Raw genomic sequence first — 19,808 nt, 5'->3', positions numbered from 1 at the left:
TATATATGAACCTAACTGTAAATTTAATTTATGTACAGCATTGCATGACTGCGCAAGTGTCAAAGTAACGCAGCACCGTATTGCAAAAGATGGTCTGGTCAGGAAGGGGGGTAAATCCTCTGGAGGGCAAGTGGTTAAATGAAAAGCATGCATGCCATCAGCTGGACATGCCTGGTGCTGCATGGGGTCTAGAAGCTGCGAAAAGTCTGTTATTTTTGGGGCTTTTCTGCTTTTCTGTGTTCAAATAACAAGCAGGGAAAAAAGCACAAAGTGGTCACTTTTGGTCCCAGGTTTAACTTGGGCAGCACAGTGGCTAAATGATTAGCACTTCCTCCTGGCAGTACTAGGGTTGTTGGTTCGAATCCCAACCACAGCACCACCTGCCTGGAGTTTGCATGTTCATTCTGTGCCTGCGTGTTTCCTCCAGGTACTCCAATTTATTGGATCCTGTCTAAATTGCCCTAGTATGTGTATGTATGAATATAAGTTAGGGACCTTAGATTGTACACCCCTTGAGGGTTAGGGACTGATGTGAATGTACAATATATCTGTAAAGCGCTTTGTAAATTGACGGCGCTATATAAGTATCTGAAATAAAATAATAACTCCACCAGACATACGATCAGTGTTGAATTTGTATGTTTTCAGTGCATGAGTTTGCTTAACAATCCAAAATATCATGGCAGGATAAAATCTATCTATAACATTTTTTCTGCATTGGAATGAGTAGAGAATGCAGAAACCCTGTGTTTTTTTTTTCCATTGGCTTGCACCATGCTGGGAAGATTTCCCAAAAAAAGTGAGAAGAAAAAAAAAAAAATCACTGAAAGTGCGGGGAAATCCCTTATTACACAGCTGCCACTAATTCCAATGTCCCTGTTGTAAGATTTCATTGTATTTCCTGTTCTGGTGACAACTGTAGGCATTTTGGATTTCCCAGAGAAACCTGTGTTTTGCTCATGCAGATGAAAAAAAAACAAAAAAAAAACAGAAGTTCTAATCCTTCCCTATGCTATATCCTCTTCACCCCCTCCACCCCCCCAAAAAAGAAAAAAAAATGTAGCTTTTAGATGCATTTCGGCTGGCTCTTCTCTAAACTGTAAAAGTGAGCTGTGGACATTAGACTGCAATACCTTGTTGGAATGTATGGATATAAACAATACTATACACTCCATAAAATGCGGCATACTAAATCATTGATATGTGAATATATAGAATAGTATAAAAAAAAATCCTGTTGAAACCTGCAGACCAGTGACAACATTGGGTTCCTTAGTCTGGCTTGGTGGTTTCAATCTAGGTTCAGCCTCTCCTTGATGGAATCCTATTTGCTGAGTTTCTAAAGGTAACCAGTACAGGTAGGAAGCCCTTCTGTGGATCTTTTGTGGCACCGTTGAAATACAATTCACATGAAGCATGTGGGTATAGCCTTTTGTTCACCTTTTTTCTCTGCATGGATATTATGGTTCCCTATTTAACCTGCTCAAGCATCTCTTCTCCTGACTAGGGAGCCAGCATGTAAGCTGTGTGCTCCTCTGCTGCACTTGCCATTGTGGAGGGCAGCAGGTACCTACGCAATGAAGTAGCAAATTGAGCGCCTTTCACATTGCTTCTGTTCCTTTCTGAATTTATGGCTGTTACAGAATTGCAAGCCTCTAATTTAAAGTGGAGGTCCAGTTGGAATTAAAAAAAATTAAATCAGCATCTACAAAAACTGTAGCTGCTGACTTTTAAAAAACAGGCACTCACCTGTCCCTCGGTTCACACCGGCTGGGTTGACCGACCGTCCTGTCCCCTTGGCACCTTCAGTGTAGGCATCCAGCTGTGACAGCTTGTAGCTTCATAGCCGGGTGCCCACTACACGTGTGAGTAGTGCTGCGCTTTGTGAATGGTCCTGTAGTCTTCTGGGACCTGTCAGGTGTTCCAGACTACAGAGGGCGGGGCAACTACTGCTTCTGATTGCCTAGGCAATCGCAGTGGAAGTGAGAGCGGGTACCTGTCAAATTCAGGTAACCCCGCTCCCCAAAGGTGCCAATCCTTAACGGGGAGCGGGGGACAAAGCCTTAAAGTGAAACTTCCTCTTGTGAGTGGAGCTCCACTTTAACATCCTAAGTGGAAGACACCATTTGCAGGAGGATGAGCAGATGATAGATGAGATCCTGTACACTTGTGGTGCCATTCATGCTTGGCATTAAAGGAGCCATAAACTGTAAAGATCCTCCGAAATAACCCCTTTTTTGGAGATTAAGGTAGGTATTTAAGATTAGTGGCAGAAAGTGCATAAAAAATGTATTTGTCCATACACTTGTAGAAGTTGTAATCTTTTCTGCAGTTTCTTTTCTTTTACTCCCCCAAGAGACTACTCTCCTGCTTAGGGTGGCTAGTACATGATTTGCCAGAAACGTAACTCTTGCCAGTGTAAGATCTGTCTCCATCTGGGATGGCTTGGACAGAACAATTGAACTCAATCTACTGTATGTGAATCTTAGTAGAAATCCAGATGCACCTACAGTATAAGCCCACCATTGTTCTTATATTGGTGGCCAAAGCTTTTAATAAAGCCCAAAATGTTCCACGGGCCCTTAAATACTCTACTAACACCACTTCTTCTTGCATATGGGACAGGTTCATCTGGTTTGCAATGAAAAGCTGCAACCTGAGGTTTTAAATTTTGGCCTGTCTCCAATCTGGATATTGTATTTCAGCTGTCTGCAAGAAACAGACATCCCCCCCTTTCCCACACAAAACCCCCTTTCCTCAACAGAAGTTATGCTTGTGCTAGATTTTATCTCCCATCATCCCTCTGCAGCCTTGTTGCTCCTTGGGGGATATTCTCTTCAAAATTGTATCACCTGAGATAGTATCAGAATTAAATATTCTAGGCTTGCACGGGACCTTGTATCTCAATTGTTTTCAGACAGCATCGTGTTATTGCTCGTTGACCAGATTGTACCCAAGTTTGCCTTAAAGTGGAAATCTAGGCTCTACCTAAGCTTAAAATGGCTTCCACCCCCTCCTAACAACCCTGTAGAAAGAAGATGATTGTAATTTACCTATTCTCAGAGAGTTCTAATGTGGTCATGTGATTGGCTCCAAGCAGTAGTAGCATCAGGGAAGAGGAGAAACAGCTGAAAACAGATGCCCCATAGCAAGCCTATGGGTGGTGTCACCACCCATCTATTGACGGCGTTCTCTCCTCTCCCCTGAAGCTAGCCACTTTGGGGACCACATGACCAGACGGGACTGCTCTGAGAACAGGTAAGTATAATCATCTTCCTTATACAGGCTAGTTAGAATAAGAATTAGAAGGGGGAGCCATTTTTTTAGGCTTTGGTTGCTAGAGCCTGGAATTCCACTTTAGGCATCCACCTATTACAGTTATGCAAGCTCCATACATTTAGGTCCTGTCCTAAGGAGTTACAATTTCCTAAACGTATATCTCAAGTGCTTAAAGTGTAGCTGCAGGCAACCAAGTTCTTCTAAAAATATGTTCATCCTGCGATGAAAGTTTAGGGGAAAGAAGCTTTGTCCCACACGATTGCTAATAGTATCTGTGACGGAACGCGGCATCCGCCCCCTGCCCTTCTCACCAACTCATGACCAAGGGACCAGCCAATCTCGCACTGCGCTGTCACTTGCTTAACAATGCCACTCTCAGCTGCACCCTGCACAAAGATTTTCCAGCTCACGGGACCACAATCTATGTGCCAGCTGCCGGAGAGTGATTGTTACTGGGTTAGGTTAATTACGCAATTAACCCTTCACACTGCCACCACCACCTATTTACAGAGAAGGAGGAAACGCACAAATCCTAGCAGTAACACTATAATGTTAGCATAAGCGTCTGCAACACACATTCTCCACAGAGGATTATTACATACAGTAGCACTCTTCAAGAGACAGGGATTCTTTAGTTTGCATTAAAAGCTTTAGAGACATTTTCAACACTTTTCAAAACAGGATTTACTACTAAAAAGGTCAAAATGGTGCAATTAAAAAATTTACAGAAAAAGAGGTGACAAAGAGAACAATAAAGCAACAGAGAAATAAAAGAAAGAAGTTAAGAAGGCAGAATACCTGCAAAGTCCTGGTTTAGCAGAGTCCCATTGTCCAAACAAAAATGTTACCTTGGCTCTCGAGTCCGTTAGATGTTGCTTGATTGATGTTAAAGGAGAGCTCTTCTTCACCAGGCCTGTCAGTTCTTTTCTATGATATTAAAGGGGTGTCGCCTGAGAACAACCGACCAATCACCCGGTTTAGGGCATGGGTTCTAGGAGATCACCAAGTTTATGACCAAGTCTACAATTTCATACTATTAATAACTTCCAGTATGTACAGGTGGTATTCTAGGAACTGGCAGATTATTATTCAGAATTATAGTTCAAACCCAGGGATAACAAACACAGCGTACCCTTGTCACCCAGGAGGGAAGAGACTTCTTTCTTCCCTTTCCTATGTGCTAACTTAGTCATGTAGGATCTTGTTTGGCTCGGCATGAAATGATCTATCCAAATATATACATAATATTAATGAGCCCAGTTCATGTTGAATGTTTTATGACCTGTATGTGAAATGGTTACATGTGAAATAGACATTTTATGGAACGCTCTGCATTCCTAAGCTTTAATGGCCTAACAGGTCATGTGTGACAGCTGTCTGAGTTATTGTTTTACAATAGAGCAGAGGAAAGTGTCTTTGCAAAATAGACACCCTGCCAAGACTAATTAGCGGTTTACAGCTCTTGGAGTTGGCCTCTATTTGTGTTATATTTAAGATTAGATGCTCTTTTGAAGTCTGTTACAACTGATAGGTACAAATTTTATTTCAAGAGCAGGGGAGAAAGATGATTGTTCATGAAAAGCAAAATAGCTGAGACCTTAACTGTCGCGTACAGCTTCCATGTCTCTATTGTGCATAATCATTACAGGATCGTTTGAGCATTTCTAAACTAAAACAAAAAATGTAATTTCTTGGAGGCGATTGAGGGTTACAGGAAGTCTTTAACCTTCAAGTTATACTGCTGCCTACAGGAGGATTGTAAACTGGCAACAAAAAAAGAAAAAAAAAATACTATAGGCCCAGGATAACCCATCCCTATAGCAGTGTAACAGGCCTGCTGTCACGGAGTTATGCAGGACATCCATAGACAAGAATGTAAAAGTATTCGTTATGCAATTCCTTCTTTTGGTCATAAAATGGAGTAATGGAAATGCTGTCCTTTCCTTTCTGAACCATCTAGGAACACAAAGCACGTGTAGTCTTGTGAGCAGTCTCAGGACACTGTATTTGCAGGATTTGAACTGCATTTCCCAGAGGACCCAGAGCACAGGTGGAGCTACAGGGGTCTCAGGGAGGAGTTGTGTTAAACAGAGTTCTATGCCGACATGTCATCAGCCATCTTTACCTGTCCCACTCTGCCACCTTCAGGTTAATACGGTAGACAGCACTATCAACCTACTGTACCGCCCCCACCCTGCTGTCTTCAGGTCACAAGGACCCCTTGCCATTAACCTACTGTACCAGTCTCGCTCGGCTGCCACCAGGTTGTCACAAGTGATCCTGCATCATTAGTCTACTGTGATGGCCCTGCTGCCAAGTTGCTTAAGAGAGATCTGCGACTGCTATTCATCAGACCGGCCCCTCCACCATCACCACAGCCTGTCCACCTGACCAAAAACAGAGAACTACAGGCAGCCAGTAGCTAGTAGTTTTTTACAGAAATCTGTAAAACAGTTGCTTGATGCCAAAAAGACCAATAAGCACGCACAGTACTAGTAGAGTGTGCCTTGACAGAAAAGGATGGAACCTGATCCTTCAGACCAAAAGCTTGGATGATGGTCTGCCTGAACCACCTAGAAATGGTGGAACGAAAAGCCAGTACACTCATTAAAAGGTCCATCATGATTACAAAAAGAGAATGTCTTCCTGAAAGAAGCTGTAGCTGAGAGATCATTTTTCCATGAGCTTGCAAACCTCACATTTTCTCCATCACTTCCATTTGGTTGGAACCAGCAGTGCATGTTCATTTCAGTCATGCACACTACAAATCCCATAATCCCTAGTCCATTTTGAGTGGCCACACTCTTACAATTTAAAAGCGACAACTTCCAGCGCTCAGGATGGGGCCCTCTCCCTATAGCTGCTAACACTTAACCTCCTACCAGTGTGAGTTAAATCAATACATAAATAAATAGTGCAGCGCTACATCCTAAATAAACATATAAATAAATAAAATAATCAAATCAATAAATGTCTGTGCAACAGTGCAAATAAAGTGTAATTCGTGTGTTCCACCAGGAAACAACAAAAGTGACCACGTGACAAATATATAAAATTAATAAATTATTAATAAATTATTAACCACATCAATATATATCACAAACATGTGCAAAAATTGCAAATAAGGTGTAACACGTGTATTGCACCAAAACATAAAAGTGACAAAGTGACAAAATATTGCTTAATAAAGTGCAATCAATGTGTACCCTATACGGGAATATTCAAAGTGACCAAGTGACTTAGTAACCTATAAAGCACAAATAATCTAAAAACCAACACTATGTGTAAACATGTCCATATATATATATATATATATATATATATATATATATATATAGTGTATTTCATACACAATCTTCCTGCAGGTGCCATTCAGTGTTCACACTGTGTATATCCAATAATGGCTGCAATGGCCCCTCACCTCCTTACATTGACCCCACAGGGCCAACACGCTTTGGAACACAAAAACCACTCTGGTTTATCACAGGATCCTCCCCAGCGATGTATGCTGTATACCCAGCTGCTTCTCCGGTTCCTCCTTATATAGAACTCACAGGGACACCTTGCCTCAAGGGACAAACACCACTCTGTTGTATCTCATGATCTTTCCAAACGCTCTATATTCCTCTCTGGTTCATACATAAACAGACGACTCCCATAGTGTAAATCCGCATTTAATACATCAATTAAACAGAAAGATATCTACTCACATTCTTCTTCATCTTTCTTATAACATGCACATATATGGCTCCTTCACCTCATGCTATGCCTGCCTTGCATGGGAAATAGATATAGAGGTTTCAAATATGGCCGCCACGCCGGAAATGACGTCACCACGCTTCCCAGAATCCTCCTCGCGCACCGACGCGTTTCGTCACGCTAATCACGTGACTTCCTCAGGGTAAACGCCCCCAGAGGACTGGAAGTATTATATAGCACCCTGGCTCCAATCATGAACAAGGGGCGGGCTCAGGCGGCCATTTTCCCGAAGCCCGCTCTCCCTATGCAGATACTTATGCTAATGCCAGCTCTGCGGTGATAAAAATAGAAGAACAACAAAGACCACAGCCGAACAAAGTCCATTTCTATGGACCTCTCCACCTTCACACACTCTTACAATGTGACCACAGAGAACAAATGTAGCCAGCCTCATACAGGAAGTCAGATTATAGCAGCAACAAATACATAAAAATGGGAGCAGGAGAAATTAACGTTAGAAAATTCTAGTATGTATTCTTGTCTTTTAGTATTTTAGCATCACTTTAAAGTCAGTGACTGCAAAACCATGTCAATCTGGTCCTTAGCACAGAAGATTATGATGATCAAGCAGAGCACACATCTGTTAGTGGCTTTTTCAGGTGGGCGTACCACATTTCTAGGCCAATGTGGTGCAATGAGGATTAGTTGCAATCTCTCCATCTTGATCCTGCAAAGCAGACAAAGGTGTTTCAGGGAAAGAAAGGCATTGATCAGGGTGTACTGATTTCACAGAACCACCAGAGCATCCACTGTTTCTAGTCTAATGCCATGATGTCCTCACCTGTGAAACAGGTCGTGGAACATTTAAGGGGGTAGTGGCTACACTCCCTGGTCCAGGCGCTGAACGGCAAGGAATTCCGTTAGCAGTCTATGGCTTGAATATACGTGGCTGGAACATGAAGTCCTACAGAGGGAAGGGTCCAATCTATCTCTCTTGCTGTTGCCCAGCTTCTGGTTGCTCCTTGATTGATATATGCCACAATTTGTGGCGTTATCTGACTGGATCCAGTTTGGATGACTCTCCAGTTAGATGGTCTAACACTGTAGAGACAGTCAAATCACCTTAGAAATGAACAAAAACATTCCTCCATATTACATCCTATGGAACTCTTCACACTGGTCCATTTCGTTTAAGTTGCGTTTTTTGCTGTGGTTAAATTAAAAAACACACCTCTCCAATAAAATAAAGGCAACACATCTGTTTTGTCCAGTCACATGTCCAAGGGAAAAAATGCATCAAAAATTAATTATGCATTGCATCAAATTTAATGCACCGTGGCAAAACCGCATGTTTTTTTTTCCAACAAAGCAGTGTGAAAGATCCCTACACAGCAGACTAGAGGGAGACGGCTCACCTCCCCCTTTCTCCAGCACACAGTAGGTGACTCATAACATCAGCTCTGTATGGTTTCTTTTTTTATGAGCCATTCATATGTGTATGGGGAGGGGGAGGGTATCCACTTAGCTATCAGAATAAACTACACCTCTATGTTTTAACTCTGCAGTGTGTGTGATGTCAGATACCCACCCCTGCTTTCTGAGAAAATCCTTTGTTTTGTGCAGTTTTAAAAGGCTCTACAGAGGAAATAGCAGCAGATAAACCAGGTACAACTCATGTAGGAGGATTTGTTTAATCTCTGTGTATCACCTGAGCTTTATCACTTCAGCAGGCATATGTAGGTGTTTACAACCACTTTAAGTTCCAGTATGCTGATCTGGAGATAAGACTCCTCTGCCAAAATCCTGGGCCTGCACATGGTCTACCCAGGACTACTCCCAAACGCAATAGGCTGGCGTCCATCGTGATAGGATAGCAAATGTCACACAGCAGCTCCAGATCATTATCCCCAGAGCTGCTCATTCCTGCTTGTCTCAACCATACAGTTAAAATAAACAGATTCCTAGTACATGGACAGTCTATCTGGGCGCTATACTACAAATAAGCTCACTCTGGAGTGGGAAAGACAGGAAGGAAAGACTTTTAACTCCTGACCTACTGCACTACACAAAACCTGCTCCTTGGATACAGACAAATCAGCCTGGCCAGAGACCGGATTGACTTGTCCCACAGTGACAGAATGTTGTGTTCTAAGAGATCTGGGGTGAAACTGGGCAAATGGGATGGATTAAGGGCTCATTCACACAATGGTGCAGTGAAGTCAGTTTTTCTGTACGTAGTCTGCAAGGGCACAACAAAATCAATTGTTCTCAATGTGTCCTGTTCACACCACCACACTAGTATCCTGTGCAGATTTTTTTCTGCGCAGGAATCTGCAATGTATATTAAACTTATTGAGGCGTGCATGAAAACTGATGTCTCTGCAATTGAAATCTGCATGTCAGTTTCCATCAGTTTTTCTGCATTTATGGTGTGAACAAGGCCTAAAAATTGCTACAATCAGATCTAGGACTTGAATGCAAAATTTGAGAGTCAGACAGCTCCTGGACTGGAGAGTTCAAATCTCAGACCAGGGTATCTGAAGTTTTTCCACTGGAAGGAACACTCAGGCCTGAGCTGTGTCCAGGGCTACACCCAGACACTGTGAACAGGCTGGAGTAAAACCACTGCAACAGCTGATCCTCCTTTCCTAGTGTAAATTACTAGTCTCATCAACCCACCGTGATTAACAGAGGCATAAATGTTTAAACTTCAGCCTGTGTAACAACCATGGTTGCTTCAAAAGACACAATGGAAAAGGGAGTGTGGACACAAAAGGGACAGGAGGTGTGCTATTTGCAGGATCGCTAGGTGACAAAGTCTGAAAAGAAAAAACTAATGCAGCCACCACATCTAAGGACTGATAAACTTCAATATGTTTATATTATTGTTTTTGGGTTAAGATCTGCTTTGAGATGCAGAGTTCATACAGGGCTCATGTGAAAATTCCTTCCAAGTGTGGTAATGGCCCATTCTGCCCAGTCCATTCTGACCAGCTCTTCCATGGTAGCTCTGGAAACTGTTTGTAAGGTAGTTGCTATAGCATCTTCCATTCACTCTGAACTGTAAATACAGCATCTTTGCCTTTAAAGTGCAACTTCACCCATAAAAACATCTCTAGCTTCAACCCCCTGACCACGGCAGTGTACAGATCTAGCCCTTGGTCTAAATATATTCACAAGAACAAGGAAGGTTGTAGACAGACTTTTACAGATAGTCACTGGTGCTGTGATTTGGGAACGTGGATCAGCTTTACCATACACATTGCTGCTTCCAACATCCCTCCACAGCCAGTAATGGATTAGAGTTGTTGAAGAGCGGCAAAAAAATAGGCAAAGTCCATTTGTTTTGTATAAAGCCCATGGATGCTGTTTGCCAATATTTGGGACAGAGCCCCCGAGAAGCCAGAGCAGAGCTCATTGCACAGGTGCAGCAAGCGGGTCAGGACAATTTCATCTGGAGGATGCAAACATCAAAGCAAGCGATGGCTGTCCTACTCAGTTAAGTCAGCAGTTGGTCCTGTAACACTTTACACAAATCCTAATCAAGTTATACAACACAGTAATACATTTATTCTGTGTTGAACAGACATACAAAAAAAACCCCACAACATTATTATATACATAATACATAAATGCTCTTCTCTCCCGACAGGCCACTCCTTGGATGTGACTGAGGATAAATTGCCTGCGAATCTGATCACCGAATCTGCGGAGTGAAGAAACAGTACAATGTGAACAAGGTTCATACTATTTTACTACAGATCCTCTAATCTAAGGGACACATGTGCTTTCTATTTCTACCAATCTGTTGTAGCGTCTCCTTCACACTTCCATATTACCATGACACAGCAATTGTTAAATGGCTTGCCAGCCTTAGGCATATTCTATATGCCCAAAAAAAGCGTCACTGAAGACAGCACACCTTGTCCCTTTCCCCTTCTGCCATTTTCCCCTCCACCACCACCACTTTACTGACAACATGCTTTTTAAACACCTTTACCCCTTTCCTGACCAGGGCAATTTTCAGCTTTCAGCGCTATCACACTTTGAATGACAATTGCGCGGTCATGCAACACTGTACCCAAATTAATTTTTTACCAGTTTTTTAGACAGATAAAAGCTTTATTTTGGTGGTATTTATTCACCGCTGGGATTTTTATTTTTTTTTGCTATGTAAATGAAAAAGTCCAAAAATTTTGAAAAAAAGTGTTTTTTTTATAAAATGTTGCAAATAAATAATATTTCATCATAAATCTTGACCAAAATTTATTCCGTTATCTTTTTAGTAAAAAAAAAAAAAAAAATCCAAATTAGTTTAACCAAAAATTATGTTTAAACATTTTTTTTACATTTTTATTTTATTTTTCTCTTTTTTTTTTTATACTGTCACCCTAGCAGTACAGTGTCACCATGGTGACACTGTACTACTTGGGAGGGGGATATGAAGATTTTTTTTTATTTTTTTTTTACACTGATTGCTTTTACACCCATATAGGATGTATAAGCAATCATTTCTCTTTCTGGCTGCATTCTTGCAGTCATTAAGAAGTACTGAGTGAGCTGTGATTGGTCACAGGTTGTTACATGGTACAAAGCTGTTGTGAATAGCCTTGTACCATGTGACCTCTGTGATCATTCACAGATTTCACACGTAGTAAGCAATGATCTCACAAGTGAACCATTTCATTCATATGCAGATCAAAGGATAACGTTCATTTACATATATCATCAGTTATAGCAACCTTACAAGTAATAAACAACTTGCACTCCAAAGGATTTACCCCCCTTTCCCAAACAGGTGATTTTTTGCGATACAGCGCTGCAATATTTTAACTGACAATTTTACAATCATGCAACGCTGCACCCAAATTAAATTTACGTCCTTTTTTTCCCACAAATAGAGCTTTCTTTTGGTGGTATCTGATCACCTGTGCGGTTTTTATTTTATGCACTATAGAAAAGAAAAAAAAAAAAGACAATTTTGAGAAAAAAAACCTGTTTTAACTTTGTTATTAACCAATTCAATACCGGGCAATTTTCCCCCTTCCTGCCCAGGCCAGTTTTCAGGTTTCAGCGCTCTCATACTTTGAATGACAATTGCGCGGTCATACAACATAGTACCCAAACTAAAATTTTATCATTTTCTTCACACAACTAGAGCTTTCTTTTGGTGGTATTTAATCACCGCTGGGGTTTTTGTTTTGCTAAATTAACAAAAAAAGACCAAACATTTTGAAAAAAAACCACACGTTTTTCTTTGTTTCTGTTATAGAAGTTTACAAATAAATAATTGTTCTTCATAAATTTAGGCCGAGATGTATTCTGCTACATGTCTTTGGTGAAAATAACCCAAATTAGGATGTATTTTTTAGTTTGTAGGAAAGTTATAGAGTTCACAAATCTAATTTCTTGAGGTCCAAGAATGTCAGAACAGTACAGATATCCCCCAAATGACCCCTTTTTGCAGAGTAGACAGTCTGATGTACTTCATAAGAGTCATGGCAAGTTTTTTGAAGTTGTATTTTTTTGTCATAATTTTTCGGAAAATGAAAAAAATTTAAAAAATTAGTTTCACTTTTTTTTTTTTTTTTTTTTTTTACATATTGTCACCAGTGCAGTACAGCGTCATCATATAACTGGCAGGGCGGTGATCAGGGACACTGACTGGTGACAGTATGAAAAAAATATATATATATTTTTTATTAATTTTTTTATTTTTTATACACAATTTGCTTATAGCAAAGAATTACTTTGCTATAAGCAAGCATTTACCTGAATTTCATCGATTCATTCAGGGTTTTTTTTTTTGTGCTTAGCTGTGATTTGGCCACAGCTAATCACATGACATGTCCATGTGATTAGCTGTGACCATTCACAGCTAGACACTAGTATACAATGGATGGCATGAATGAAGCCATCCATTGTATACAACTGTCATGTGACCTGCTGTGATTGGTCACAGCAGGTCACATGGTACCGGCAACGGGGGCCGATACTCAGATCTATCATCGGCCGTGTCCGAGGCACACGGCCGGTGACAGATCGCGGCTCTGCAGGAGCGCAATCTGCGCATGTGCGGGAGGACGCCATATGGCGTCCACCCAGAACGCTGATGACATTTGCCGGCTGCCAGTCGGCCATAGGGTGGGTGGCAAATGGTTAAACATGTCCAGTAAAAATTAAAAAAAAATATATAATCAAATTTCATCATAAATTTACGACAAAATGTATTCTGCTACATGTCTTTGCTAAAAAAAAAAAAAAACCCCAATACATGTAAATTAATTGATTTACGTGAAAGTTATAGCATCTACAAATGGCGGTATATATACTGGAATTTTTGTTTTCTTTTACTAGCAATGGTGGCGATCAGCGACTTATAGCAGGACTGTGGCGGCCATTCTGACACTGGGGGGGAACTGACTTCCTCGGTGACACCAATACAGTGATCAGTGCTAATAAAAAGCACTGACACTGTACTAATGGCACTGGGCAGGAAGGGGTTAACATCTGGGATGATCAAAGGGTTCACTGTGTGGTGTTTCACTATGGGGGCTGTGTGTGTGCTTCACTGTAAGCACACATGATTTGTATGGCTCAGCTATGCAGAGCCATACAAAGCAGTGTGCAGGAGCTGACAGGGGAGAGATCTGTGTTGTTTGTACACAGATCTCTCCCCCGTCAGAGATACTCAGCGATCACTGGGTGCCGGTGAGTAATCACCAGTTGGGACCCAGTGACTGACAGCCAAGGCCGTGAATGGCGGCGCAAGTAGACACCCTATCCGGAACTGCAAAATTATATATAATATATACACACACACACACATGATTTTGCGCACCCGTGCCTCCCTGTAGCAGTATTTCTGCGATAGGGTGGCGCAGAAGTGGTTAATAAACTTTTTTTTGTTTTCCTATTTCATTTGTAAATAACTGCAATGCTTTGTACTATGAAAAAAAAAATCTGCCCTGGGAATAATTATGTGCAAAAATCAGCAGCTAACACTAAAATTGCGGATAGAGAATTTAACGTCATATAAAATTCAAGCAGTGCAGCTCTCTGATAAAAGTACACACATGTAATCAACTAACAAGCATTTGTATACAACATACATGTGATAAGGTTGTGTTAACGTGCTTCACACAACAAACAATACGGGACTGTGTGCACATAATGGTTTATTTAAATGCTTTGTACTGCAATCATAACTGTAGAGTCACAAACAGGACAAATTATAGACTAAAATGTACACTTTTTAAACACAAGTAAAAAAGTAAAATTGTTGGTCTATAGATTGCTTAGGAAATAAACTGGATTACGTTGTTAGCCCAAGTAATAAATGTTACCACTGAATAAACACTGAAAATGTATAAATAATTCTGGCCCAGAAAGGGGTGTAGAGATGAAAGTGCTGAAGGAATTTTCACACATTTTCTATTTTAAACATTTGTAGGCGTGCAAAGCTCATGTAAGCCTTTGCTAAGTGTGACAGATCTTATCCTGGAAGTTGAGGCATCACCTATCTTGTTCGGTTATTCCTGAAATGTCCAGTGAGGCATGTGTTTAGGTTTTGTTCGCTGCAGTGGTGGAACCGATGACAAAAGCGTGATGCATTTACATGTGAAATGAATCCATTTATAAAGGAGTAAAAGGTTCTGTCATATTTTATTAGAAATCCAAGCCTTTTTGTTAGTGCGGAGAAGGGATAGCACCTTTAAATCCTATATCTAGTTTTCAATATATTTGGAGTCAAGCCCCAATTTATACAATTTTTTAAGCAAGTTGTTTTTTTTTTGTGAATCTGTTACAACATTTCTTACCAATTGATCTTCTCCATAACCACATTTCCTGTTACAGGCTGACAACATGAATCTTCTGCCTAACAATTAGCAGTGTTTTTAGGCTGCCATGTGTGATTCTTCAGTTGGCTGCTGGGATCCTTGTTAGGTCTGTCAGATAGGCAGCTTAATAGTCATATAAAGGAGCCCACGCTGCAAGCTGACAATGCTACTGCCAACTGTACGGCAGCAGCTTAGCACATTCAGCCTACAACAGGAGGTGCTATTACTGGCAGGATCTTCAGGCAAGATATGTTGTAACAGATTTACATAAAACAAAACAATATGCTTAAGAAAACAGTAAGGCATAATGCCAAGCATACTGAAAAAGATTTTGTATTTACATGCATTATTATTTACCTTTAGCCACTAAGACAGAAAAGGAGAAGAAATCTCCCTTACGTGTCGTATTTAACCGAACTGTATTAAGGTTATTACTGTTCTGTAGTATGCTGTCAACTAGTGGAAGTGTTTGGGCCACTACAACTTGTTTACTATGTGATTTTGGTTTCTCCCCCTGTCCTTCCCTCCCGTTTAGTGGCAGTTAGTTCAATTCTAACTAAACCCTCCATGTTTGCTCAATCAGTGTTAGTATTTCAGACAGAGCAGACAGGAAAGTCAGCGTATTTTTACACTTTACAAGACTGGAAAAACATCCTCTTTACTGAAACTATCTGAAGTAAAATTAGGATGGATTCAATTTCTGTGTGTTTTATTGAACAGTTAAGCTGCCTGTGGATGAGGCTGAGTCAGCAGGTGATCATATTGTCTAGACAGACTAGGTCTAAGGAGGTATGTCAACGCATAAAACGTTACCTGAAACAGAACATCTTTCCCATTTTGTATACTTTGAATAGCTGAAGTCCGATCAGCCAACAAGATTCAAATTTCAAATGTTTCTTACTGAGTATATTAGATTGAGGTTTTTGCACACACAGGTGAAAACAAAATAAATAATTTATAAAGCGATTCCATTGCTGAGCCTTGCAGTTGTAGTTAGAGAGGAGGAAATACACTTTTAAATATGGAAGGTAAAGACCAGAAACTAATGATTGTGGGGTAATAATTTGTCATGGCAGTTATCCAATCACTTAACTGAACCTGAGCCAACAATGCTGAATTGAAGTTTAATTTTTCATAATTGACAGTTGACTTATAGAGGGTGGGGCTTTTCTGTCTTTCTATTTGAGGATGATCATGATAAATGCATCATTCAAGTCCTATCTCCAGTTCCCTAACAGCCTATTCTATTTACAGAGCTGGAGTACAGTCAAATTCTATCTAAACGTTTCAGATATGTTAGCTGGAAGAGGACACCTATTATGAAAAATAAAGGAATCTTGACTTGCCTTTAAATTCCTTTTTTTTGGGGTTCAGTACAGAACTTGTATTCATAGACCATAAATTTTATGCAGGCTGTCTTCAGGTGACTGGGAACTGCTAGGGCTTCCCCTAAAGCGCAGTTATATAACCCTGCCCTCTCAGTGAGACTCCAGTTTTTCGTTAGTAAGGAGTGATCAATACACAGAGGGAAAGGGCATGTGTCCTGTACTCTAAGCTAAAGACGATACAGGTAATTCGAAATTCCTATTATCCTATCTTTACAGTACATGCAATAAACTGATAGGTAGGCAAAAACACAGGCAGAACAAAGAATAGAGGCCCAGCTGCCAGGTAGACTCTGACAACCCTGACCACATCCAGGAAGTGTAGGGCGATTTTCCTTTTCATGTTTTGGGACAGTACAATGAGAAGGAACAGAATTATGCAGATCGCTGAGAGGCTGAGCCAGGTGCTGGTTCAGGCTCCTGGGTGGATCCTGACCATATGGGTGGGGTCTTTTCAGAGCCTGCACCGGCTCTGTAACATCAGCCGACAGCGGGCTTCAACCTGCTGTCAGCTGAAAAAGTCACAGAAGGGCAGAATGAACTGCACTCCTGTGATCCCCAGAAGTATAGCCAAAAGAGCACTCTTTTTGTAATCATGATGGACTTGCTTCTCCTTTCACTATCTCTAGGTTACGTATACAGACCATTATTCAGGCTGTCTTAAGGGCCAGGGTTCCCCCCTATCCACTTAAGACTCACTCCACTAGAGCGCTGAATGCCTCCCATACCTTTTGGCATCGGGCCTCTGTTTCCCAGATCTGCAAAGCTCCCACCTGGTCTTCTGTTAACACATTCTGTAAGTTCTACCAGCTAGATGTTTCTGCTTCATCTGATGCCAACTTTGGGCATAAGGTCCTTCAGGCAGCTCTGTAAGAGCTATAAGCAGTCCCCAGTTTTGCGGTTTTCGTTGAACCTGTTAGTGGCTGTTTTGTGCTGTTGCTCACCTCAGTTGGACTGCTCTGGATGTGCAGAAGGTCAAAGACTTCCTGTATCCCTCAATGGATGAGAAAATAGTTTTTTTTTTCTGCTCACCATCTCTTCCTGGTGAGCTGTGATTGGCCCACAGCTCTTACATGGGGTCAATCACAGCACCCTGTACAATGTGATCAGCTTTTAGCCATTCACAGATCACTATTATTTTGACCGCTCATGGACTTAATCCATTCATGACCGTTTAAAGCAAGCTTTGCATGAGCAATCATTTTTATTGCTACTGCACAGCAAAGTGTAAAAAAAAAAGAAACCCAATCACCCCCCCCCCCCCAAGAGTAGTACAATGTTACTGTGGTAACATTGAAATTTAGTTTTTTTAATACTTTTATCATAGCGGTACAAACTACTTGCTGACCACCTGCCCGCAATGTGTGGGCGAGCGCCGGCTCTGGCAAAAGCAGCATACCTTTACGTTGCTTTCTCTTTTAGGGTGTGAACGCACCTGTGCCCCTCGCTGCCCCCGTTGGTTCAGGGGGAGAGAGAGAACACTGCACTGTGAGTAAAATCGTCCATACACTATAGGTTACTGATCACCGCCATTGCTAGTAGAGTGTTTGTACGGATCAATATATTGATCACAAACAGAACTATACTAGTGATTCCTTAGCATACTGTCCCCAAAAACACAGTGTTAACAGCATCAGCCCCATTCACTGCCAGCACTAGCGTTTAGCTCCTCCACTGTTTTTCATGGTAGATTTGTATCAAATGATTGTGGTCCAAAGCAATTTATGCACATAATAGATGGCCGCCCACCCAAATTCAGCTCTTGCCAGACAATTCGCATGGGCCTAACCCTTAACATGGGCATTACAAAAAAAAAAAAAAAAATGAATTGTGGTCACATTGGTCAACAGACCCGATTCTTCATATGCCCAAGTTCTATGCTGTTACATATATGTCCAACAAGGACCAGTGATATACTGGTACAGTGGAAATACTGGTACAGTGCAGTGGTTATAACAGGATGATACCTGCAGCTACAGGCCATCTGGGTATCATTTTTTTTCAGCTGGCGGCTGGCTTTCATGTAAAAGCAATCCTAGCGGCTTAGTAGCTGCGGGATCGTTTTAACAAGCAGCAGGAAGGGACATTCCCACCCCCCACTTCCCCTCCAGCCAACTTTCTCGGTTTTCTTGGGCTCTCCCTTCCCACAGGGGAATCTAAGTATGCAGCCGGCAGTTACACTTGCTGACCATAGAGCTGATTGGAGACCAGAATGGCTCCATTCATCTCTATGGTCTAAGAGACCGGAAGCTAGAAGCATTTCATCATTTCCGTTTCGCCGGATATTAACAGTGACATTTTTAAATTGGAAAAGCAACCGTCGTTCCCGTGTTAGTATACAAACAGATTGCACCATGCATGTGAGGTATCTCCGTGAATGTGATATTGAGGGCAGTCATTCTAGAACTAGACCATGGTTCCCACTGACATCATTGATCTTTTTAGCTATCTGTAAGGGAGTATTTCTTCCCAATGACCACAAGTGTAAGGAGCATTCTTCCCAATGACCATCTTACTAATGTATCCGTACTAGATATAGTAATTTTTAGTAGGGGTTCCTTGAGACTGGAAAGTTATTTCAAGGGTTCCTTTGTGTTGAAAAGGTTGAGAGACTGCACTAGATCTTGTGTGTAAATATAAAGTGGTGACCTGTAAATGCTTTTAAATTGTCACCTATCGATATTAAAAATGTACGTACTTTGTCGTTGTTGTATGGGCATGCGCAAATTGTAAAGTATGTCCTGTTTGGTATCCATTTACTCGGTGTAACATCATCTTCTATATTTTTGTAAATATGAATAAATCAAAATCAAAATAAAAAATGTATTTATTTATTCAATAAATTTGTGTTAATATTTATATTTAATAAATTTCATAATTTTGTAAATACTTACTTCCTGGTCCTTTCAGTAAATGCTTTTTTGGTGGAAATCTTGTTCACAAACCCTTGTCTATAGTAGAAGCAACCCCCCCCCCCCAAAATGACCCCTTTTTGGAAAGTGGACACTCATTTGTTGCCACAAATTTTTGTAAAATGGAGAAAACAAATTTTATTTTTTTCTTTTCTTTTTAAAAAAAAATAAAAATCTTCCATAGCCTCAACATGCCTCTCAGCAAATTCCTGGGGGTGTCTACTTTCCAAACAGGGGTTATTTGGGGGGTTTTTGTACTGCCCTGGCATTTTAGCACCTCAAATGTGATATGCAGTCAGAGTAAAAAGTAAAAGCTGGCTAAATTCCAGTATATATACACTATAGTTTGTAGACGCTATAACTTTCACACAAACCAATAAATATACACGTATTGGGGATTTTTTTTTTTTTTTTTACCAAAGACATGTAACAGAATACATTTTAGCCTAAAGTTATGACTACGTTTGAGTTTATTGGATATTTTTTATAGCCAAAGTAAAAATTTGTTGTTTTTTTTTTTTTTGGTTTATGTTTTAAATTTGTGGTCTTTTTTTGTTACAAAAAAAATGAAAAACACCCAGTGGTGATCAAATACCACCAAAAGAAATCTCTATTTGTGTGAAAAAAAGGACATACATTTTGATTGGGTACAGCGTTGCATGACTGCGCAATTACCAGTTGAACCAGTGCAG

General features: G+C 40.8%; 1 protein-coding gene across 1 annotated transcript in view; it reads right to left on the bottom strand.

The window, feature by feature from the left end:
* Nucleotides 1-10,525: 10,525 nt before the first annotated feature.
* Nucleotides 10,526-19,808, bottom strand: part of FAM50A (family with sequence similarity 50 member A) — a 39,504-nt gene continuing 30,221 nt past the window's right edge. Inside the window, exon 13 of the mRNA XM_089675233.1 lies at nucleotides 10,526-10,684. Coding sequence (XP_089531359.1) covers nucleotides 10,676-10,684 — 9 coding nt within the window. The 3' untranslated portion in view covers nucleotides 10,526-10,675. The remainder of the gene's footprint in view (nucleotides 10,685-19,808) is intronic.

The sequence above is a fragment of the Staurois parvus genome, unplaced genomic scaffold (assembly GCF_062004578.1).
Source record: "Staurois parvus isolate SC_StPar_1 unplaced genomic scaffold, SC_StPar_1.0 ptg000154l, whole genome shotgun sequence".
NCBI lineage: Eukaryota > Metazoa > Chordata > Amphibia > Anura > Ranidae > Staurois > Staurois parvus.
Note: the sequence above shows the minus strand (reverse complement) of the source record. Positions and strands in the feature narration are given on the sequence as shown.